Here is a 25753-nt window from a genome sequence, read left to right as displayed (position 1 = left end):
TGATAACTAACATGTGTATTCTAGATCTTGTCACTGAGATACACTTCTATGGCTGGTGGGCCATAACTGTTATTCAGAAACAATTCAATGTAAGTATATTAATAGCCTGTCAATTCAGCATCACTTAATATTTTCTGCTAAAGATGAGGGCTCTAATTTGTGGTCAAACCAGATCTCTGACATACAATCCAGGTACCTGTATTTTATGAGGGGAATACTTAGGAAAATTAATGAAGGAGGAACATATAACTAGATGGTAGAGCCAGAATAGTGATGGCTAAATAGTGAGACAACCAGTGTAGTAAGACAATCAGATTAGTGTTGACTTGGTAGTGGGACAAACAAATTAGTGGTATCTGGGTAGTGTGACAAACAGATTAGTGGTATCTGGTAGTGGGACAAACAAATTAGTGGTATCTGGGTAGTGGGACAGTCAGATTAGTGGTGTCTGGGTAGTGGGACAGTCAGATTAGTGGTGTCTGGGTAGTGGGACAAACAAATTAGTGGTATCTGGGTAGTGGGACAGTCAGATTAGTGGTATCTGGGTAGTGGGACAGTCAGATTAGTGGTGTCTGGGTAGTGGGACAGTCAGATTAGTGGTATCTGGGTAGTGGGACAGTCAGATTAGTGGTATCTGGGTAGTGGGACAGTCAGATTAGTGGTATCTGGGTAGTGGGACAAACAAATCAGTGGTATCTGGGTAGTGGGACAAACAAATTAGTGGTATCTGGGTAGTGGGACAGTCAGATTAGTGGTATCTGGGTAGTGGGACAGTCAGATTAGTGGTGTCTGGGTAGTGGGACAGTCAGATTAGTGGTGTCTGGGTAGTGGGACAAACAGATTAGTGGTGTCTGGGTAGTGGGACAGTCAAATTAGTGGTGTCTGGGTAGTGGGACAGTCAGATTAGTGGTGTCTGGGTAGTGGGACAGTCAGATTAGTGGTGTCTGTGTAGTGGGACAAACAGATTAGTGGTGTATGGGTAATGTGACAAACAGATTAGTGGTGTATGGGTAGTGGAACAGACAGATTAGTGGTGTATGGGTAGTGTGACAAACAGATTAGTGGTGTATGGGTAGTGGGACAAACAGAATAGTGGTGTATGGGTAGTGGGACAAACAGATCAGTAGTGGCTGGGTTGTGGGACAATCAGTGTTGTAAGACAAACAGATCAGGAGTGGCTGGGCTGTGGGACAAATAGGTTAGTGGTGGCTAGGTTGTGGGACAATCAGATAAGTTCTAGATGGGAAGTTTGACAACTAAGTTTGTGAAAGTGGGACAAACAGAATAGTGTTGACTTGGTAGTGGGACAAATAGTTTAGTGGTGTCTTGGTAGTGGGACAAACAGATTAGTGTTGACCTGGTAGTGAGACATCCAAATTACTTAGTAACATAATATCTATGTGTGAATTCACTTCAATTCATATAAGTCACCTTGATGTATAATTGTTAACTGTAAAGAAAAGAAATTATTATATAAGGTGATTTTTTTTATTTGTTGTCACTTGAGTTGCACTAGAAAGCATGATCTGTTTATTCAATCCTAAGCACTTATCTATCATTTCTCCTAATGAAAGTTATACATGTGGTTGCTAATATGACTATTTTCAGAAATACTCGGAATGGATGCTGTTTCTGAATAAACTTGGAGACCCTCGCTATGCATTCCTTATCTACTTTCCTGTTACCTTCTGTCTCAGCAAAACAAGAGGAACACAGGTGTTGTGGGTTGCCTGTGTTGCGGAGTGGCTGAATGCATTTTTAAAGCTGTAAGCTTTGCCTTATTATGAGAAGATCCAATGCTTTAATTGTATAAATACATCAATTATCACAATACATTTACATATTGATAGAGAAACAATAAGTGTGTGGTGTACTTCTTATTTCCTTCAACATTTGTTCTCAACTAGGCTGCAATATCTCAGTTAGTAGAGCTTTGATCTACATTACCCCCAGGTAAAGATCAAAGGAACATGATTTGATGTTACCTAACTGGCAGTTTGTGTTTGTTAGGAAGCTGAGAAACAGGCTAGTCTGTGCTGTTATGTGTCGTAGGGCTAGACACCATTGTTGCTATGGATGGCATGCAACATGCCTTCTGTTATGTTGTTGTAGCCACCAGCTTCTTCAAGAAGGCCATGTCTCTAAATGAACTATTAATGGGGAGATAAACCATGCCAACACACCTGAAGTAAACTTGTTCTGTGTTTCTATTTATGATGTTCTTTAGTTACTATATACAGAGATACTTGCAGTGCAATATAGCTTTGTACCCTGTGGTCAACAAGATGAGTAGAATTAAAATGTTTAAGCTGAAAAATATTCTTTTGATGTAAACATTTTAAATCAAATTCCATACCAGGCAAGAGAGTGCACAACTTTATCTAAGGTTGTTAAAAAGAAAATGCCTGGTAGGTAAATGTTTTCTCACATAAAGTTTTTTATGTCTTATGTAACAGGTAATGTGTACTGTTGGATGAAATATTTTAATTCCAAAGGAAGAACGAAAAAATTCCTTTTTTCTTTCAATTAAAGATGATTCAAGGACATTTGTAGAATGTTAATTGCTACCAGGGGAGAGTTATTAGGGAAGGGTGAAAATAAAGAAAACAAAGGTAACTTACTACTTATATACAACTAACAGGGGGGAAGGAGCCAACGTCGGTCCGGTAAGTAAGGAGGGGTCCTTAGCTGGGTAGATCACTGGAAGATGAATACCAGAAGGTATGCCGGGAGTCACTCAATAGTATAATTAAAACATCTTAGGTAGAAGTGTACTCAACATCAACCAGCTTCAAAAAATTAGGTAGGTAGAATACTTTTATTATTTGCCGACCGGTTTCGCCAGTTAAGTAGAAGTGTACTCAACATCAACCAGCTTCAAAAAATTAGGTTAACTGGCGAAACCGGTCGGCAAATAATAAAAGTATTCTACCTACCTAATTTTTTGAAGCTGGTTGATGTTGAGTACACTTCTACCTAAGATGTTTTAAATACAACTAAATAGATGTTGATCCGACTGAGCACAGAAAACAGCTGGGCCAAGGTAATTGAATTTTGTATACATGTACAGAAAGATGAATTAAATTTTATGTACAGAAAATAACTGAGTCATGACGATTAAACTTGCACATTGTGTAAGAGAAAAAATTTCATCACATTCAAATAGTTAATAGAATACCCACAATGCAAAGGTGTTCGTTTTTTTCTTTCTTCTTTAATGTAAACGATGAATGCTTCTTCAATGGAAACAGAGGATTGAAATAGGAGATAGCAAAAATTAAAATACCTTCATGGATGTCTCTACTTTAGATTAGGTTAGGGCGTATGTGTCTAAATCTGAAATAATTGACCTAGTCATTAAAGCCATGTGTCTTCTGTAATATATGTGTAGTCTTTGCATGGGGTCTAGTGTCTACTGTATGATGTCTCTTATCTTCTTATGATATCTAGTGTCTTCTGAATGATGTCAGAAATTTGTTTACCTCTTTTGCCTTCTGTTTGTCTTGTGTCTACTACTTGATGGCTAGTGTCTAGAATATTATGTCTAGAATTTACTGCATAATGTTCAGTATCTACTGAATGATGTCAAGATCTGTTTGCTTCTGTTTTCAAAAGCATGATGTCTAATGTTTACTATCTTATGCCTGGGAGTCTAGTGTCCACTGTATGAAGTCTAGTGTCTACTGTATTGATGTCTAGTGTCTACTGTATGATGTCAAGTGTCCACTGTATGATGTCAAGTGTCTACTGTATGATGTCTAGTGTCTACTGTATGATGTCTAGTGTCCACTGTATGATGTCTAGTGTCCACTGTATGGTGTCTAGTGTCTACTGTATGATGTCTAGTGTCCACTGTTTGATGTCAAGTGTCCACTGTATGATGTCTAGTGTTAACTGTAAGATGTCCAGTGTTAACTGTAAGATGTCCAGTGTTAACTGTAAGATGTCTAGTGTTAACTGTATGATGTCTAGTGTTAACAGTATGATGTCTAGTGTTAACAGTATGATGTCTAGTGTTAACTGTAAGATGTCCAGTGTTAACTGTATGATGTCTAGTGTTAACTGTATGATGTCTAGTGTTAACAGTATGATGTCTAGTGTTAACTGTAAGATGTCCAGTGTTAACTGTATGATGTCTAGTGTTAACAGTATGATGTCCAATATCCACTACTGAGGTAATGATGTGTTGTGTTCTCTTCATAATGTCTTATGTTTCTTTGTAATATCTGTTGTCTACTGTATGATCTTTAGAATTTACTGCATTATTACTAATATTTACTGTGTGATTACTAATATTTGCTGTGAGATTACTAATATTTACTGTGTGATGACTAGTGTTTGCTGTGTTATGCTGTTGATTACCTTTCTAGTATCCTCCATGGTGATCGACCTTACTGGTGGGCTGGAGAGAAATTCAACAACCTTGAAAAGGAAAACTTGGATGCCATGCTTCCTACACAATATCACCTCACCTGTGAAACAGGACCAGGTATGTAACAAAATTATATCTCACTTGTGAAATAGGACCATGTATGTACACAAAATAATATCTCACCTGTGAAATAGGACCAGGTATGTACACAAAATTATATCTCACGTGTGAAACAGGACCAGGTATGTACACAAAATTATATCTCACCTGTGAAAGGGACCAGGTATGTACACAAAATTATATCTCACCTGTGAAACAGGACCAGGTATGTACACAAAATTATATCTCACCTATGAAACAGGACCAGATATGTACACAAAATTATATCTCACCTATGAAACAGGACCAGGTATGTACACAAAATTATATCTCACCTGTGAAAGGGACCAGGTATGTACACAAAATTATATCTCACCTGTGAAAGGGACCAGGTATGTACACAAAATTATATCTCACCTGTGAAACAGGACCAGGTATGTACACAAAATTATATCTCACCTATGAAACAGGACCAGATATGTACACAAAATTATATCTCACCTGTGAAACAGGACCAGGTATGTACACAAAATTATATCTCACCTGTGAAAGGGACCAGGTATGTACACAAAATTATATCTCACCTGTGAAACAGGACCAGGTATGACACAAAATTATATCTCACCTATGAAACAGGACCAGATATGTACACAAAATTATATCTCACCTGTGAAACAGGACCAGGTATGTACACAAAATTATATCTCACCTGTGAAAGGGACCAGGTATGTACACAAAATTATATCTCACCTGTGAAACAGGACCAGGTATGTACACAAAATTATATCTCACCTGTGAAACAGGACCAGATATGTACACAAAATTATATCTCACCTGTGAAACAGGACCAGGTATGTACACAAAATTATATCTCACCTGTGACACAGAACAAGGTTTGTACACAATATATCTGATCTGTGAAACAAAGCAGATATGAATACAAAATTATTCATGTACTTCTTTTGTGAAACAAGACCATGTAGGTATGCAATATTACATCTTGCCAACGGACCTAAGTATGTGCACCGTATAACATCTCACCTGGAAAATAGGATCAGGCATGATCACAATACTTTTTATGTACTTAATTTGTAAATGAGGACCAGGTCAGTTCACAATAGTATGCCTTACCTGGGAAACAAATTGTACCAAGTCTGTACATTGTGTTATTCATGTGCTTCACTCGTGAAACAGGACCTGATAAGTTCACAATATTATATCTCATCTGTGAAACAGGACCAGGTATGTACACAATATTGCATCTCACCTGTGAAGCAGGACCAGGTGTGTATAAAAAATAATATCTCACCTGTGAAACAGGACCAGGTATGTACACAAAATTATATCTCACCTGTGAAACAGGACCAGGTGCAACATATCCATCAAACAAATTGACCTAGTTATTTGGATAAGGATATAATTAAACATTTGGATAACAATTGGCTATGAGTTAATCATGAATGTATGTAATTCACACAGGAATACTATAAAGAATCCCCAGATTTACTGTTGTACTTATACATTTACAAAACTTGATGAGAAAAATCTCTAGATGGAGAAATTCTCCAAGAATCCAACCAAGTTTTTATGTGTAAGGTGTAAGGGGGATCCCTATCAGATACAGACACTACTTCTGAAATAACAAATAAACAGGAAGGAGTCACAACTCCCAAAGCCAGGCTTCCAGGCAGTCTTATCCGCTCTCTTATAGAGCCGGGCTTCCAGGCGGTCTTATCCGCTCTCTTACAGAGCCGGGCTTCCAGGCGGTCTTATCCGCTCTCTTACAGAGCCGAGCTTCCAGACGGTCTTATCCGCTCTCTTACAGAGCCGGGCTTCCAGGCGGTCTTATCCGCTCTCTTACAGAGCCGGGCTTCCAGGCGGTCTTATCCGCTCTCTTTTAGAGCCGGGCTTCCAGGCAGTCTTATCCACTCTCTTATAGAGCCGATTGCTGGTAATGATAAGGTACCAGGCTCCAGAAGAAAGTAGAGTACACTGTTTGGAAACCTGGCTTCAGGAGTTTCTCCTTTTCTATTCCTTAAACTTGTATACATTTAACTATGAAACCAACATGATCGAGCGCCTTGTAATTATTACTAACACTTGTATTTTAGGAAGCCCCTCTGGACATGCCATGGTGACATCGGCTGTATTTTATGTCCTTGTAAAGGCAATATTGGATTCCAGATTGAAACTACAAAGGTACATAACCAGTAAGCTTAATCCTTGTCATACTTTTTGTATTTGTTTTATGAAATCTGCAAACTAGAAATAATTATCAGATTTTTCAAAATTGATCATAATGAGTAACAAGAAAAGGAATAATTTAATTGTACTTGAGTAATATGTTAAATTCTCTCTACACTGTGTTAACTGATGATGTGTGTCGGATGTTCCATTGCTGTGCACACCTGTCTGTGTTGTATGTCATTCTGAACTGATGAGCTGCAAGGCTAAAAGTAATAAAGAATTGGATTGTTTTGAACATGGTCACAAGCCAGGCTTGGATCAGTTTTGTTTGTGAAAAGAAATATTTTAGCGTTTGGATAAAAAGGTGATGAATTATTCATAATATCTGTTCTTTATAACTTCATTATCATCTCAAACTGTATAAACAAAAAAGACTCAAAATTTCAATTGTCAGTTAAGTATATTTAATATGTAGTTAAAGAGTCATGTGTAGTAATTTTTCAAAGTTTTAGTTTATTAGCACATGTATAATAATCACTGTGTTATAAAGCCTGAATTTTGTCTCAGCAGAATATTGCGGGTGGCAGTATGGTCGAGTTTTGCTGTAGTTATCTTTGCAGTGAACATTTCTCGTGTTTTCATAGCAACTCATTTCCCTCATCAAGTTATTATCGGCACTTTGATAGGTAAATCTGTTTAACTTCATTCATTGTGTAAATATTCCAGCACATGTACTGTAAACATGTTTATTCTATGTATAATACTATTTTAACACTTTTCTTGCTGTAAGTATTGAGTAAATGAGAATGTACTAATTGCAATTTAAGTATGTCCTCACAAAGCATTGATTAATGATAAACTAATTGGTCACTGAGCTTACTTGTCAAAAAGGGATCATGGGTTAAAATATATATCATTGCACCAAATTAATTACATTTACAGTATCAAGAAATCTCAATATCTGTCAAACAAACCATGTTATATTACATGAATCAAAAAGGGTTGGAACCTGCTTGTTTACATTTTTAAAGTGATTTAAAAAAATAATAAACACTAATGTGGAATTTGTTAAATCAGCAATATATGATAGAATATTATAGATATAAGTTCACATTAATTACAATATTAGAAAAAGGGCATGTCAACAGCATGTTCAGAAATATGAACTGTATCTATTTCAAAATCTTACAGGAATGGGAATAGGGAATATGATTAAAGTGGATGTTGTTTCAAGGTTCCATAGCAAACATTACCTATTGGGAACAGTGGTAGCTATGGGAGTATGTATGTTGACATACAGTGCCCTGTTGTTGCTAGGATATGACCCACTGTGGTCTATTCCAATGGCCTACAAATGGTGTGCTTCATCCACATGGGTCCATCCCGACACCACACTGTTCTTTGCTGTCGTCAGGGACATCTCTTGTTTGGCAGGTACGTACAGGAAATATGTCTCTATGTTTGTGAACTTTTCTGCCACTATAATCATATTAACATAAGACCAGGTCTCAAGTATAATGTGATTCAAATGTAACATAAATAATTATTGATACTGTTATACTGGTCTGTGTTAGGGTGCATTTTTTCATGCCAACTGTTACTAATAGGGCAACATCTTTTTCAAAACTGACATTTAAGTGTTGTCAAACAAACATTACTTCATAGTCGTATTTTGCTGATTGCAGGATTTGGATTCAATGTCAAAGTCCTTGGGAAAATATCACTGGAAGAGAAGCCAAGGGCATTTTACAGCTTATCTAAAGTATTACAGATCATTTTAAGTTTGTGTGTGACTTTGATGATGGAAACTATCAAGCTTTCAAGGGACACCGATGCAATATTTTATGGAGGAGCTTTCATCAAATTTTTCTGCATGATGTCAATCCTGGTGATCTTAATACCTGTAATCTTTGACAAATGCTTTACGGTATCTGTTGAGGAAAAAAAAGACTAATACTTGTGAATAACTGTTATACTTCCTTTTATTACCATGGTAACTATCTGCACAAAACTGATTCAGTTAATTGCGGTTGTTGACATGGAGTTGGAGGTACTTTTTTCAAATATTTATTTTTACATTTGTTTTCCTCATCATTGTGAGTTTACACAGCATCTAGTTTCTTTGTATAAAATGTATGTCATTGATATGACCATTCTTGGAGGACCAATAAATTAAAGACAAAAGGCAAGGAGTGAGTGAGAGTTTATGAAAAAAAGTGAACAAGTAAGAAGTCCTTAGTCTTGTCTCTATCGTGCAGTCTCAGGACAAAATATTCTAATTAACGAACTTTGAATCAAATTTTCTTGTTCCTATCTTGCACTTTCATATTGACATTTACATGTTAATATTAAAGATTTGAGTGTATTTTGTATTTACATGCTGTAATCTTGAATTGTCTCCACTGGAGCACAAAAACAACAGCGCTAGACAGAGATAATATTGGAATTAGCTATGTAACCTTCTTCAGGTATATAAAAATTCTAAATTTGTTCCTAACTCCTTGTAAAACAGAATGACAGATATGGCCTTGGGAAGCAGCTTTCGTGATAGAAGAACAGATGAAGACATGCAAACCTCATGTCTCCTTTGATCATATGAAATATTATTTGACAAGAATGTATCCTGCCAATTTCCTATATACAGATAACAAGTACAAATAAAATACTGGTGGTCACTTGTAAATAAACATACATCAAATTCCAAAATGTGTTTAACACATGAAGTCCCCACTTCCATCCTATTGATACAGAACAGATAGGACAAAATACCACGGTCGTATATAAAAACACACTTACAATGGCACCGGTATATATGTATATACTTCCATGAAAATTTCAAATACATATATTTAACCAAAACCAATTGCCCTTAATCATTATATGTACATGTAGGACAATGTGATGAAAGTTATAAGTCTCTTAAAGGTGTTTGTCCATCGTTTTAACAGACTGTAAAATGAAATGTCTGAGGTGGTCCCATACTCATCTTTACAGTCAAGAAATGATTATCACACATTTCAAGCACCATTACAGAGAAAATAAACACAGAAACATTCTCCTCATATCTACTTTGAATGTATATTAGATACATAATCCAGATACTGTTCAGATACAACCTTCACTTGTCCTGAAGTTTGAAAGTATTTGAGATTTTCTTGATTTCAGTTTTAATTAAAAAAGGACAGATTTCGTTGATCTATTTAATGGGAATTAGTTTTATTTGCAGCACCAATGAACAATTGTACCACAAAACAATCTAAATGGCTTCAAACCACAAAGACAAACAAATTTGTGGATTTACAACTCCCACTTTTATTGGTTCCTTAAGCTAAAATTTCTTTAAATGTTGGTAAGATCATCTTTAAACAGAATGTCCTTGTAATTCATTGACATTTAGCAAAGTTTTAGCATGAAAATCTATAGGCCAATCAGAAGCTTGATACCTTTACATTTAGCAAATTATTGACAGAAACCTATTGGCCAATCAGAAATGAAGTACTTTTTTTAATCATGCATAAACCTCAATTAATGACATTTTATTCAGAAATGAAGTGTTATCAAGACACATGCAAACCAAAACTGATAAAAATCCGTTTACATTTATCCATCCTCGATATTCCAGGGGTTACAATCACTTTCACTCTCTGCACCCCTGGAACCATCCTCGATACTCCATGGGTTACAATCACTTTCACTCTCTGTACTCCTGGAACCATCCTCGATACTCCATGGGTTACAATCACTTTCACTCTCTGTACTCCTGGAACCATCCTCGATACTCCATGGGTTACAATCACTTTCACTCTCTGTACTCCTGGAACCATCCTCGATACTCCATGGGTTACAATCACTTTCACTCTCTGTACTCCTGGAACCATCCTCGATACTCCATGGGTTACAATCACTTTCACTCTCTGTACTCCTGGAACCATCCTCGATACTCCATGGGTAACAATCACTTTCACTCTCTGTACTCCTGGAACCATCCTCGATACTCCATGGGTTACAATCACTTTCACTCTCTGCACCCCTGGAACCATCCTCGATACTCCATGGGTTACAATCACTTTCACTCTCTGTACTCCTGGAACCATCCTCGATACTCCATGGGTTACAATCACTTTCACTCTCTGTACCCCTGGAACCATCCTCGATACTCCATGGGTTACAATCACTTTCACTCTCTGTACTCCTGGAACCATCCTCGATATTCCAGGGGTTACAATCACTTTCACTCTCTGTACTCCTGGAACCATCCTCGATACTCCATGGGTTACAATCACTTTCACTCTCTGTACCCCTGGAACCATCCTCGATACTCCATGGGTTACAATCACTTTCACTCTCTGTACTCATGGAACCATCCTCGATATTCCAGGGGTTACGATCACTTTCACTCTCTGCACCCCTGGAACATCTCATGGCAAAATTGAAGGCACATGCAAAGTAATTTGGATCCCATGAGAAACAAGAGGCACATGCGTTTTAACAGTCATCTGACTATAAAGACGTATTTATGAAAGTTGCAAAATAGGCCTAAAATAAATTGCTTAATTATTCTACAGCTTACATGGAACACATTGTTGGTTCATCAAGAAATTTTCTGCAAAATTGAAATCATATTCTTTATACATACAATACATAGTTGCCATTACTTTGGACATATTGCTTGTTGAAAAAGCAAGCCACAGACCCAATATCAAGACCCTAGACTTTTTATTTATAGAAAAGAAGTCATTTCAACATTTCAACACATTGGATACCTGTGACCTTGAAAGTGGTTTAATGTCTTTCATATTAACAAAGATGGTAGCCCTTCATCCTAGCATGCTACAGGCCAAATATCATCATCCTACACCTTTTGGCTATTGAGAAAAAGTCATTTAAATGTTTTAACATATTTGATATGTGACCTTTCAAGTTGATCAAGGTCATTCCCATCCACTAAGTTGTATCAACTTTCTGAATCTAAGAAATGATTCCACACTCCCAGTGATGTTTAGTCTAAATTTGATTGAAATCCATTCAAGCATTAAGAAAGAGTAGCATTTTGAAGCACATCGAACCTTCAATTTTGCAATGACATAATCCAGGGGTGCAGAGAGCAAAAGTGATTGCAACCCCTGCAGTATCGAGGATGACATTTATTATACAAAAACAGTGGGACGGACAGACACACATCCCAAAAATAATATCAAACTTTATCTTTGAAAAGCGAGAGATCTGAAAATATGAATTTACACTACTGTCTTACTCCAATTTCACAAACTTACCTTAACTTGAGAAAAGTTTCAAATGAAAAGTTCAAGTATCACTTGGGTTTAGAAAAAATTCAACACAGCTTTGTGAAAGCTTTTCTTCAGGGTCATAAATAAGACTGGTTATAGTGCCATAGCCCAATTGCAAAATCTTTGTGACATTTTGATAATTACACCTTTGTCCTCGTCAGACAAATGACTAGTAAGTTATATACAATAAGGTGGTAAGTTTTCTATTTGAGACTTTTTCTGAAGGTTTTCCTTAACAGTAGTCTCCATTCTAATGAGAAATCTTAAAGAAACATTTTTATAACTTGAGTAGCAACACCACCAGCGTTCCTCTTACTAGCACTTTCCTGGATAGAAAGTCCAACACTTATTTCAACTCTGTTAAATATTTAATATTTAAAGTAAAAATGTTTATGACATGTTTTAACAAGGAATCTATACACACTTCATAGCTAAAGCTATCAAATCATTATTTTACAACCACAAAATTAACGTAAATACTCATAAACATTTACTGACATGTTTTGTTGAGTGCTGCATACCTAGAACCCAAGATAATTTACCTAAAGAATTACAAACTTTCTTAACCTATACTGCTACAAATTTTGCTAGTTATCAGTTAAAAGGAACACAATCAATGCTCCAAGACCTGTGTTTGTGATAGTGAGATTTCCCAGAATGTATGTAGAATATTGTTCAACAATTCTATACAATATTGAGGTAGGTCTTAAAAGTAAAATAAATGTAAACAATGATCTAGATATTTAAATTAAATTATTCAGGATCAATTTACACCAGCATGCAAATAATCTCGATTCACAGCATGATAATGCAATGTTACTGCTTTTCCATAAGTACAAGACAAACAAATCAAGTTGATGTATTTTGCATGCATTAATGGTTAAGTTAAGACACAGACAGCTCAAACTCTATTTCAACTTTTTTGTTCTTAATCAATAAATCCTCATAGTAATGGTCCAGACGGACTTCAACCTCAGATTGTATGAAAAGGAAGTGAAATATTGCACATGTCCACAACTTTCCTCGTTTATTCCATGATCCACATGTAGATGTATACTGGCCTCAATAATTTATGAACAATGGTGATTATACCATCAAATTATCTGAACTCAGAAACAAGAGACCTATGGGCCTTAATGGTCATTTGGGTTCTATAAATGCTAAGACCCTTTCATGCATAAAGAGTATTTGATTCTACTTTATCTGGATCTTAAAATATATTTTACATCTATGACAATCTTACCAAATTTGGTATCGCCCACCAGCCACTTGGGGCCAGTCTGGGTCAATATGTGCATACTGTCATCTTAAGCTAATAATTCCAACCTAGTTAATTCCGATGGAAAATAAATAAATTATGCTCAAAAATGTCATTTTCCTATAAATATTCTGATAATATTAACCCTCTCCCCTTGGGTAATGAAATTCAAAATTTTGGTTCATCACCTTAAAACTCTTCCATCCATTAAGTGTATTTGATTCTACCATGTAAGGTATTAAAAAGAAGATTTTTGAAATATGAGTCAACTGGACCAGTGCTCATAAAAATGTTTGAAGTTTATGATCCACAATGTCAGACAAAGACTTGGTCAGGCCAGGTGACCAAAAAACATTGCAAGACTTTCCTAGGAAATCGAGTCTAATTCCATACTACTAGCAATCTACTGGAGCCATCATTTTCATTAGTCATAACTATATCTGTACATTTGATATTGGTTTTGTACATGTAACACTAGATGCATGAAGTGGATTAGTCGGAAATATCTTAATAGGCAAGTCCCAGATCATTGTTTCCACATTAAGTGTTGGAGGACCTCTCCAGGAAGCACTCTCATCTGGATTTGTAGGCCGTTCTGACTCTGGAATCGGCTCACAGCATGTGACAAACTCAAAATGCAGGCGCCACCTCAAACACACTGAAATGAAATATAGACAAAACTCTCCTTGATACATGCTTTTGCAATTTTAGGGAATTTCCAAGAGGCCCAACAGGTATGTGTTGTTCACATTATTTCATGCTACTGGGAAACTTATTTCATGTGTGCAACCAAAGAAGCTTGAGAGCCAACAAGCCTTTACTTCAGGTTATCATTACTTTACACCTTATAGACATTTTATGAAAGCTGTTACACTAAAAGTAGGTCAATGTAACATTTGAACAAACTGTCAAGTATGTTGCTCAAAGTCTACACAACCACTGCTGATATTATGCTGACTGTTACAAGCTATCTGTCAAATGTATCTTGCCATTAGCAGTAGATTGTGTGAGTAAGCATCTTTTCCTTACATTACCAAAGTTCTACAACCAGGGAGTATAAGAAAATCAGTGTGAAATTTGAAAGGAAAAACATTAACTTTCTTAAGAATAGTGAAAACAAATTTTACTTTAAAATCTACAAAGGTGGCTACTGGTTGGTAATTGCATATTCCTAATCAGTTCCAAAATTAATGTACATTAAGGGACTAAGGATAGATGAGATACATTTAGTGACCTAAAAACTGAGGTTAAAAGAACCATCACAAAAACCCTATATGAAGATAAGTTACCATTTGTTTAGGACATTTTACACAACAAACACATACCTATGTCTGTGATGAAGGCTGGAGTGGCTGTGAGAGGTACTGGGATGTTAATGTGGGTCTTCTCAGTATGTAGACACATTTCATGGTGTTTCACAAATGATGTCACAGCCGTACCCTGACCTGGCTTACGCCGACACTCCTCGGATATCTGTTCCTCATTTTGAAGTGTTACAGAAAACTGAAAATCAGAGAAAACTATTGCAGGGACACAGGTTTTCTACTTTGTTATTCTTTGCTGTTACTTTTATTTTTCAAATAATGAAAAACAAAAAATAATAAGAGATCCCATGGGGATCTTGGCGCTCACCATTTTTTTTTTATCTTTATATGCTCTTCAAAATTTGGATTTTTCCCCTTCTTTTCTCTTCTCTGTTTTTGGTTTTAATGATAAGACATTTGAATATTCCCCTGCAGAAATAGTGATGATAATCTTAACCTGCCAAATCCAAACTGGCCACCTGGAAGCCATTTTGTTTTTTTCTCCCAAAATCAAATGGCCACAATGAGAGACCAAAGGGAACATACGTATGAAATAAGATATCCAGTCAGTACTTCTTAAGAAATAGCAATAACAATCTTTACAAGGCATAATCCAAGATGGCTGCCTGTCAGTCATTTTGTTTTTTTATCAGACCTACAATCAAATGGGCACAACTAGAGACCAGGGGGAACCTACATATGAAACTTGAGAGAAATAAATCAAGCACTTCTCCAGAAGTAGCTATAGGAAACTTTCAAAGTCAAAATCCAAGATTTGAGCCTGTCAGCCATTTCGTTTTTTATGATCAGACCAACAATCGAACAGGCACAACTAGAGACCAAGAGGAACCTACATATAAAATATGAGAATGCACTATCTCTTGCTTTTCAAAAAATAGCGATAACAAACTTTTTTGATCTGGTCCAAAATCAAATGGCCACAACTGGAGATCAAGGAGAACCTACATCCCTTACTTATCAGGTCCAAAGTCAAATTGGCACAACTAGGGACCAAAGGGAACCTACATATGCAATTTGGGAAAGATCCATCATGTACTTCTCAAGAGATAGTGATAACAAAAATTGTTTATGGACGGACGGACAGACAGACAGACGTAGATCAATTTTAATATGGTGGGCTAATGATGTAAATCTATCCTTGTAATAGAAAATAAGATCATCAATGAACATGTAACCAACTCAATTGTATGCTATTCCTTATAAAACATGACCTTATGTTTGATTACAGATACCACATGTACAGGTGATTTAAAATGTCAAAGTATTAAGCTGACTGTACCTGTACACAGGCAACTGTTCCATCTGTAAAATCAAACGCTCCCACGATATCCTCGCCCAACTTGTAGGCTTGCTTGAATAAAATAAACTTGGCTACATTTCCTTTGGCATTCGTGATATTGTAGGAATCTGAAAAAATGCATGAAAGTTATTTAATGTACAGTGCTAATCATACCTTATTTCCCTGCCTAGAAATGGGACTGATAAACAGTGTTAACGACGTGGAACTCATTACTAGCTTCGGGTATAGTTGTTTGTGAGTATTCGCAAAATTCCCTAGATCTATTTGGTAAAATCTCAATTGAGAGTGACAATATAAATGGTCATTAAGAATTATTTAGAGATTTTTCATAATGTTCACAACAACTGGTAAAAGTGATTATAGTAATTATCTAGCCATCTACAAACACGAGGATCAGTGAAACTGACAAATGCTCTCTGAAATCAATTATATTGGAAACAAAATTTCAATGAAGGGCAATAACTCCATAATTAAGAGGTTGCAGGCCCTATCGTTCAAACATTGCGTATTGTCTTAGTATGACAATGTTCAAATGCAAGCAAAGTTATGCTGCGGATATGAATGGACAGATGGATGGACAAAGCACCAACTATATGCTCCCCTGAAAACTCTGAGGCAGATTTCAAATTCACTACATCCATCATAATGCTCATCAAGGTAGGCAATCTCCATGTTCCACAAGCGTAAGTTTAACCTTCCCCACCCCTTGTTCCCATAACAACTCTTGTACAGTATGCAGTAGATCAGTCGCTTGACACAACAATGTCTTCATCAGTTACAATATATGTAGTGTAATATTAAGTACCCAGGTATAAACACTTTTACTCAAAGTGATATGCTTCTTTTCAAACATTTCAATTTTTCTTGACAAATTTCCCGATTTCTATATCTCAACAAGCTCACAAAGATAAACTTTCATGAAACAAACCTCTTACAGCAGTTTATAAATTATGTTTTATTAGCTGTGACTTGATATTTACAAAATTGTAGTAATTGGCTCCGTAAAAAGTAGCATTCAACGGTCAAGTTTGTTTTTGACAATCTTTATGATATATGCATTCTTTATGCTTTAAACTTTTGATATACCTGCAAAATTTTGAACCATTTATAAAAACAAATGAAAAATAATATTGAGTTATGTTACCTTACTCAGCTGTGGACTTACGTGCAGCTTTCCTGGCAGTAATAGTTTCCAGAATCTGCGTGGCGATGTCTAGAAGAGTATTCTCTGGCTGCTGTTGTTTCAGAAATGGGTTGGATGGCTTGACTTCTTCATTCTCTGTATACACACTGATGTCATTCAGCCCTAGAGTATCATAAAAAATGTACAGTTTGACATAGAACATTCAATACCAAATGTTATTATCATTATATCAATTTAAGCTAAATTCTGGACCTTTTCAAAGCAGTATTCTGCACACATTTCACCATGGGGGGAACTATACCTGTAAGGGATCACTTTTCCTTACATACTTCACAAAGGTGAGCATGTGGTAGTTACATTGTAGGGATGGGATAACTCTATTTCACACAGGGAAAGACAGCTGACACATGCTATGATGCTACTCACAAATTGATAATGTCATCAATTTTTATGCAAATTTCATCTGACATTAATGATGATACAAGGAATAGTCTTACAAAAACTTAAAAGTTTGAATTATTAATCATGGATTTGTGCCATGGACAGGGATCAACCCTTGTTGAGATATCCACATCAACCCTTGTTGAGATATCCACTAAATGGACCCATGTAAGATTTATCTTTTCATTATCTGGGTTCATCATATTGTGAAATCTATGTATCCTGTCTTCATCAGGCATTTCCTTATTACTGATTTAACAGAAATATTGACTATAAGCCATATATCACATTGTACCATAAAACCAAATAACTTCTCAGATTCCACAGTATCCACACTGTAAAACTTCCCTAAAATTTTCATCAACCTGCATCTCTTGAAAATTGTGATATTGGGAACAGGCTCTTAAATAGTGAAAACAACTGCAGTATGTGAAGGCCATAGGTTGGGGATGCAGGAATGTTTTAACAAGAAATGGAAAACTGAAATCATCAAAACAAATCTCAATATATTGTGTGGACATAATTTCTCAATGGACATTGCTTTGGAAATCCTGTTCATCCTGCCTTGAGTTAGTGACATTAGCAACATCCATTGTAAAGTTATCACTAAAATCAATTCCAATGTGTGTAACTACAGAGTAGATACATTTGTCTTTATATGTGTTGGTGACATCTACGGCAACTTTCACTCAATCGGACAAAAGGTGATCGCAATAGGTCATCAGACCCTTCTGTCAGATGACCTAAAAATGAGGTAGCTGTATAGACAGGGAGTAGATCGGTAGTAACAACATAGACAGGGGAAAAAAAGCTGGTAACTAAATAGACAGAGAAAATACAGCTTGTAACTAAATAGAGAGAGAAAAGACAGCTTGTAACTAAACAGACAGAGAAAAGACAGCTGGTAACTAAATAGAAAGAGAAAAGACAGCTTGTAACTAAACAGACAGAGAAAATATAGCTGGTAACTAAACAGTAACGGAAAATACAGCTGGTAACTACATAGACAGGAAAATACAGCTTGTAACTACATAGACAGGGAAAATACAGCTTGTAACTACATAGACAGGAAAAAACAGCTGGTAACTACAAAGACAGGAAAAAAACAGCTTGTAACTAAACAGACAGGAAAAAACAGCTTCTAACTACATAGACAGGAAAAAAACAGCTTGTAACTACATAGACAGGAAAAAACAGCTTCTAACTACATAGACAGGAAAAAAACAGCTTGTAACTACATAGACAGGAAAAAACAGCTTGTAACTACATAGACAGGAAAAAACAGCTTGTAACTACATAGACAGGAAAAAACAGCTTGTAACTAAATAGACAGGGAAAATACAGCTGGTAACTAAATAGACAGAGAAAATACAGCTGGTAAATAAATAGACAGAGAAAATACAGCTGGTAACTAAATAGTGAAATTACAGCTGGTAACTAAATAGACAGGAAAATACAGCTTGTAACTACATAGACAGGGAAAATACAGCTTGTAACTACATAGACAGGAAAAAACAGCTGGTAACTAAATAGACAGGAAAAAAACAGCTTGTAACTAAACAGACAGGAAAAAACAGCTTGTAACTACATAGACAGGAAAAAAACAGCTTGTAACTACATAGACAGGAAAAAACCAGGAAAAAACAGCTTGTAACTACATAGACAGGAAAAAAACAGCTTGTAACTAAACAGACAGGAAAAAACAGCTTGTAACTACATAGACAGGAAAAAAACAGCCTGTAACTACATAGACAGGAAAAAACAGCTTGTAACTACATAGACAGGAAAAAACAGCTTGTAACTACATAGACAGGAAAAAAACAGCTTGTAACTAAATAGACAGGAAAAAACAGCTTGTAACTACATAGACAGAGAAAATACAGCTGGTAACTAAATTGGGAAAATACAGCTGGTAACTAAATAGACAGGGAAAATATAGCTTGTAACTACATAGACAGGAAAAAACAGCTTGTAACTACATAGACAGGGAAAAAAAAGCTGGTAACTAAATAGACGGAGAAAATACAGCTGGTAACTAAATAGAGAGAGAAAAGACAGCTGCTAACTAAATAGAGAGAGAAAAGACAGCTGGTAACTAAACAGACAGAGAAAATATAGCTGGTAACTACACAGACACAGAAAATACAGCTTGTAACTACATAGACAGGAAAAAACAGCTTGTAACTACATAGACAGGAAAAAAACAGCTTGTAACTAAATAGACAGGGAAAATACAGCTGGTAACTAAACAGACAGGGAAAATACAGCTGGTAACTAACAAAACAGGGAAAAAATAAATAATAGACAAGGAACAGACATGTGTTAATCAAATAGACAAGGAAAAAATAGCTCCGCAGATGTGGGCAATACCTCACAGCCTTATTATAAAGTTGGAAATGTGTTGTTGGGGTAAGTGGAAAGTTATCTCAAGAATGGGTTGTGTAGGTCCATAGGCCAAACATCCCCAGTGAAAATGGTGATGACCGGTGATGTAGTTTTTGAGATAATAAGCGGTACGCAATTGTGGATGGACGGACAGATGTTGTGCGTGATCACAATACCCCACACCCTTTCGGGCTGTGGGGTAAAAACAGCTAGTAACTAAATAGACAGTTGTTAACTAAATAAAGAGAGAAAAGACAGCTGGTAACTATAACACTATGTGGAACCTATCTATATATATATGTAATAACTATTATCAAACAAGCGGAAATTTATAACACTACAGAGAGATGGTAACTTTATAGACAGGTGGTAGCTATACAAACAAATAGTACTTTTATAGACAGATGTAATCTTTATAGACAGATAGTAACTAGAAAGAGTAGACAGCTTTTGGCATGTAGTTGAATGAAGTGATGATTCTGTTGAAAAGTCATAATTTCACTGGGTTTTATAATTACCATGAAGCACTAGGACTCTGAAAGGAATTCTTAGCAGCTTAGTTGGGTGGTCAAATTTCTGTGCACCGATGGTCAGTTTGTAGGAGTACTTAACAGCTTGACCCCTGTAGGATGGAGGAGCATCTGAAGGAATGGTGTCCTCATAAGTAACTACAAAGAAAACATACAATATTATAGTACTTAATAAAATTAACATTCAAATTCAATAGCATATCAAATCACCATGTCTCACTTTTCACTCGTTTATATTTACAATGACTAACTCCTTCCCTTTACTAATTAAGATGTATGAAACCTGTTGTATCAAGTATTCAAAAGCATGGATGGACTTTCATGAAATAGTACACAAATACTCAGTATATGCATTTCTTTGGCTTTATTTCTTCAAAACTAATTCAAAGTTTGTTTTGAAACTGGAATTTACATTTGCATAATTGAAGTTAAATAGCTGATACTTACATGATTTTGACTCCCCAGGTGCAAGTTTGAGATCACAAAATAATATCCGTGGTTTTGAGGATAGTACTGTCAATCCTCTCTCACCTGTACAACAATACATTACAATTACAAGTAGATATTCTACTTGCTGTGATAGATGATAACCCCAGTATCATTGCTTATTAGTACCTTACTAGTTCATTATTTGTTGAAGTGTATGAAAGAAAACAATCAAAATACAGTGAAATAATGATTCTGTTAACTCAGAATAGGTGCTTTGAGTAATGAAAAACATTAAAGAATGTTTGGCAACAACATCACTTCATCATCGGGAATGAGGAAATTTACTGGTAACAATGGAAACAACAGGCCCTGGGCAATTCATTGTCTGCCAACAATTGGATTCCTCAATGCCAAGTGATAAGTTATGACTGATGGCTAATTAGTATATGGAAGGAGACAAAATAACATATTGTGGTGCTGTACATACAACACAAAATCAGTGGTAAGCTTGATTAAAAATGTCCGAGCATTCATCTCAAAAGGAATAAAATCAAGTTTCATAAAAATATTGTAACCTTTGCTGGGTACAAAGGAAGTATCACAGCCTGTAGTTGACACCTCTTCTGTGGACATCCGCTCAGAACGTATCAGGTGGACTCTTGTTTCACTGACAGAACACTGACAATGGATCTGGACACTGGCCCATGCCAAACACTCACTGACCTTTCTATCAATAAATCATTAAATAAAATAATCTATTAAAGTGATTGTAGGTTTCCTTATAATGCAGTTGTTAAGTGACGCAATTACGTGATGTGTTTATGATATATGCAATTTTGCAAATAATATGAAAACTGCACAATAAATACAGTAGGATTTTTTGAAGGCGAGTCCAGATTTATAAAAGTCCCAAAACAAAGAGAAAAAGTTGTAGTGGGGGCTTAAAATTGTAATGAGTCCAACAGGAAAAGCATTAGTCAGCAGCTCAACTATTTGAGTCTCTAAAGACACTGTAAATATTAGCAAACAACTATAATTGAAATTTCAAAAGCCTATATAGCTACTGAATTTAGCTTTTACTTTGTACAATGAGGGTAAAAAATCAACTATCATACTCTTTTCTATATACTGAAGCTAACTGACCAGTTCAACAGAGCGACAGTAATAATATGGACTTACCTCACTTGCTCATGAGTTGGTATGCTTGTGAAGGTGACGACACATTTGATGACTTCTCCAGCTAAGTAGACCGACCCACGGGGCAAAAATGCTGACACCTCAATCATCGTTACATCTACTTCTACACCATGACCAGCAACTATTCTTCACCTTTAAAACAAAATTTGGATAGAATTATATATTAAGTCTTAATATAAAATTACATTCAAATTCATGCTTTCTTTTATAATTAACAGTGTCATGAAGCAGAAATTGTAACACTGAATATAGGCAGTGTCAATATATGCATGCCATCAAAATTGTAATCTTATACTGATAATTCTTATAAATTTTTTCCAGTGGGAAATAACCAATGTTATGCTCAAAAATACAATTTTTCTATACAAATTACAGTAAAGTCTAAAAAAAAATATTCCTTCCCAGAAAGAAATGTGAGACTCATTTGGTTTATTAAAGCACCTTTTATGAAAGTCGAAAGTGTTTAATTGTTCACGGACACAGGACGCATGCCACACAACACATGATGCCGGATGAAGGATATAGGTAGGGTCTACATAAAATCATTTTTTCTTATCTGAATTGTAGTAGTAGTCAATCACAACAGGTAAAGAGATTGAGTTCATCAATTTATTGTTGACTGCTTTTGTCCTTTGAGGGCTTCTGCCAAACCCGGCCTCTTTCTCTGTTGTGATTGACTACTTTACAACATCTGTGCATGAATAACAGGAATAGTCAAGGCTGGAATGGGTAAAGCTCTTTGGAACTTCCAGTAGGTCCTGCTTTGTTGGTCCAATGATCTTAATGAGTTTCCTTTTGCATTGAATTTTGATATATTCCAGTCTGCCACATTTAGCAATGAAGTGGCATCTAGTATCAAACTAGCATTCACAAAGTTTACAGGTGGGGCTGGCCTTAGATCGGTTGAATATTGTTCAAATTGACTGTAAGTCCAAGTCAAAATCCTTGCTTTTACTCCTGCTCTTTGAATGTCCCTTGGCGTACGATTTGTTGTGGAGTATAAGAGGTGAGGTACTCCAACTTTCAGATTCTTGATTTATTTTTGCGTTGTTTAGCCGAGTCCTGTTTTGCTGTATAGATCTGCTCTTATGGAAGAGTATACAGTCCATCTACATTTCTCAATCTTCTACAATACACTGGATTTCCTTCCAGTGGATCTTGTTTTGCCAAGATGTACATGTCCTGTTGACTTACTGAGTTGTATTTTCTTCCACTGTGGTATCAGAAGGTTAATGTCTTGACTCAAATGGTATTGGATGTCAGAGCTTTGAATGAATTAATCTAGTACCAGCTACTGGTGCTGAATTGCCCCATGGTGTTGACTATTTCGTTATCTCTTATTTATGTATCCGTGTTTGAGAGCAGGACATGGCCATTGCTTTGTTTGTAGGGTGTTGTCTAATAGCTGGACTACCATGTAGTTGCCTGATCCATCATATTTTCCTGCTGGCTTTCAATGATTTCTTGACAATCTTACTTTCCTTTCTTTAGGCTCTACATACAATATACATGCCATGGTCGTATTATCTAGAGTTTGTGTGAGGTGATTGATGGCATGCATATATATCGTACAGATATTCTGTGAAATTTATTTGTAGGGCACGTTTGAAGTTTACCCTATATCTCAGGTAATAACAAGCATGTTACGCCTGTCTTGAGGTAGTGATATACAAAATAAAATGATCACATTATTTTAGCAGTACAGGGGGCTATACATTTAAATAAAACGTCATTTTCCTGTTGTCCGGACTCGAGGAGAAAGACTCGATGAGGATTATGATCATCAACAGAATAAATGTTATGGTTCACACGTGATATTTCAATTTAACATGATAAATAACTTCTTAAAGTATACGTGATCAAAAACTTTCGTCTACCTTATGACTTATGTCAACAACATCAACAGCTGTCGTGGCTTCTTTCGAAATGAGAGACCTACATGCTCAAGCTTATTCAAGACACAGACAAAACGCTTTTCGGACTGACTATAGCGTTAAAACCAGACAGACTGATAATATTTCCGGATTTAAAAATAATCTATGCAATGTTTCCTTTTCAACCAAAATTAAGTAATTTCGAAAATATTCACAATAATTTACAACCATTGAATGTAATAATTCCAATATCAAGAAGAGTGACATGCTATTCCGGCGGTTGAATTGTTATCACAACGAAAAGGTAATATCACGATAGTGAATGAATGTCTCGGACATCGTAACAATGAATTGGTGATATCACTATAGATAGGTAATAACACGATGATGAATGGGTGATATCATCACAATGAATAAGTGTTATCATGATAGTGAATAAATGACTCGGATATCGTATCAATGGAAAGGTGAGATAACTATAGATAGGTAATAACACGATAATGAATGGGTGATATCATCACAATGAATAAGTGTTATCACTATAGATAGGTAATAACACGATAGTGAACGGATGATACCATCACAATGAATAGGTGTTATCACGATAGTGAATGGGTGATATAATGACAATGAATATGCGTTATCACGATATTGAATAAGGGATATCATCACATTGAATATACATCACGATAATGAGTAGGTTATATTACTATAATGAAAAGATGATATCACAGCGATATGAATTAGTGATATTACTAAATTGGTTTAGTGATATCTCTAAGTGGAAAACAAATAAAACAAGGCACCATATAGTCTTATTTTGTTCTCTTTTGGATTTCCAACATGTCAATGATAAGAACATGACTGTATTTGGTATTCTTCTTTACCGACGTTGTCGTTAGAAATATTCAATGATTTCCGAGATATATCCATCAGAGTTTAGGAGTTGGCAAGATGAAACAAACTCTTGAAACACGAAGAACCTATTTTTAGAAGCTGATGAATGCCATTTACTTCGAATAAAAAACAATATTCAAAGTAAATATATAATTCAATACGGCTATTAAGCGGAAAACAAATCAAACAGAACAAAGAATTAAATACACCCAGCAGAGACGTATATACGTCTCTTCATCCACCAAAGGTCATTCTAGCACTTTCTGAGAACACTTAACCAACTGTCAGTTTATAAGATGACTTCTTGGTAGCCATCTTACCTCTCCAAGAATTAAACATGCACACATTTGTTATTCTGATTTACATCCGGACACGATCATCCGTATATTTTTGTTTATTGATTTGTAAGATATAAGACACAAATTAAAGACCTCAGTTTTATTCATCTTGAATATTAGATGCTCTTTGCCTCATTTTGAAACTGCAATACAGTCGTCCTTTAAAGGTAGGGCAATCGGATAATGGTGAGCATTGATGAGAAAAGAAAAAGAAATTGTGTATTGACTGATCAGATGTTGATTCAATTGGGTTTTGGTAAAGAAAGTTATATTTCCGAAAGCTAGTTGTTTATTCTTTCCTTTTTAATTTCCTACAGTATATTGTTTTGGATCGTTCGTCCTCACCCAATAATTAATGCAATACCCGGTCTCTTCATTTCCTAGAAAGTAGCAACAGAATGTAAATGTGAAGAGGTATAAACTTGCAGCATACAATATCTCTTTGGGAGGAGTCAGCACACCAAGAAATTTGCTGTACAGCACGGGAACCAGTTCTTGAGCATAACTGCTGACTTGAATTGTGGCTGACGCTTTAAGTCTGTAGTGTACTTGGATTCATGTTCACGAGAATATTGACATGGTCAACGTATTTCTCGGTATCTAACACCTCTTATATGTCTTCCGTCAAAATGTAACAAAAGTGGTGTACAGGGATGACGTTCTCAGGTTTTACGTCATACCACAGGGAT

The 25753-nt window shown here is 35.9% G+C and overlaps 2 protein-coding genes across 2 annotated transcripts; one reads left to right on the top strand and one right to left on the bottom strand.

The window, feature by feature from the left end:
- On the top strand, positions 1-9011 carry LOC132562385 (glucose-6-phosphatase 2-like). The gene is made up of 7 exons (XM_060227124.1): positions 1-89; positions 1609-1766; positions 4371-4489; positions 6583-6670; positions 7229-7344; positions 7850-8092; positions 8344-9011. The coding sequence occupies exons 1-7, from the start codon at positions 12-14 to the stop codon at positions 8610-8612; spliced, it is 1071 nt and encodes a 356-aa protein (XP_060083107.1). The 5' UTR covers positions 1-11; the 3' UTR covers positions 8613-9011.
- LOC132562383 (RAB6A-GEF complex partner protein 2-like) lies at positions 8623-23912 on the bottom strand. Its single transcript, XM_060227123.1, has 9 exons — positions 23833-23912; positions 21938-22087; positions 21334-21485; positions 20777-20860; positions 20318-20467; positions 16995-17135; positions 15809-15936; positions 14530-14707; positions 8623-13862 (listed from the first exon to the last, which is right to left on the bottom strand). The coding sequence occupies exons 2-9, from the start codon at positions 22042-22044 to the stop codon at positions 13639-13641; spliced, it is 1164 nt and encodes a 387-aa protein (XP_060083106.1). The 5' UTR covers positions 22045-22087; positions 23833-23912; the 3' UTR covers positions 8623-13638.
- Positions 23913-25753: the final 1841 nt, after the last annotated feature.

The sequence above is a fragment of the Ylistrum balloti genome, unplaced genomic scaffold, assembly GCF_031769215.1.
Source record: "Ylistrum balloti isolate Yb309-2 unplaced genomic scaffold, AGI_CSIRO_Ybal_v1 Utg371406, whole genome shotgun sequence".
Taxonomy (NCBI): domain Eukaryota; kingdom Metazoa; phylum Mollusca; class Bivalvia; order Pectinida; family Pectinidae; genus Ylistrum; species Ylistrum balloti.
The sequence above is the reverse complement of the archived record's forward strand: the minus strand, read 5'-3'. Positions and strand labels throughout refer to the sequence as shown.

Excerpts from the sequence above, each read along its gene's own strand:
- LOC132562385 (XM_060227124.1), top strand. The coding sequence starts at position 12 with ATGTGTATTCTAGATCTTGTCACTGAGATACACTTCTATGGCTGGTGG. Across the intron at positions 1,767-4,370 it reads CTGAATGCATTTTTAAAGCT|TATCCTCCATGGTGATCGAC; the intron begins GTAAGCTTTGCC and ends TTACCTTTCTAG. Across the intron at positions 6,671-7,228 it reads TCCAGATTGAAACTACAAAG|AATATTGCGGGTGGCAGTAT; the intron begins GTACATAACCAG and ends TTGTCTCAGCAG.
- LOC132562383 (XM_060227123.1), bottom strand. The coding sequence starts at position 22,044 with ATGATTGAGGTGTCAGCATTTTTGCCCCGTGGGTCGGTCTACTTAGCT. Across the intron at positions 20,861-21,333 it reads TTCCTTTGTACCCAGCAAAG|GTGAGAGAGGATTGACAGTA; the intron begins GTTACAATATTT and ends ATTGTTGTACAG. Across the intron at positions 15,937-16,994 it reads TACTGCCAGGAAAGCTGCAC|ATTCCTACAATATCACGAAT; the intron begins GTAAGTCCACAG and ends GCATTTTTTCAG.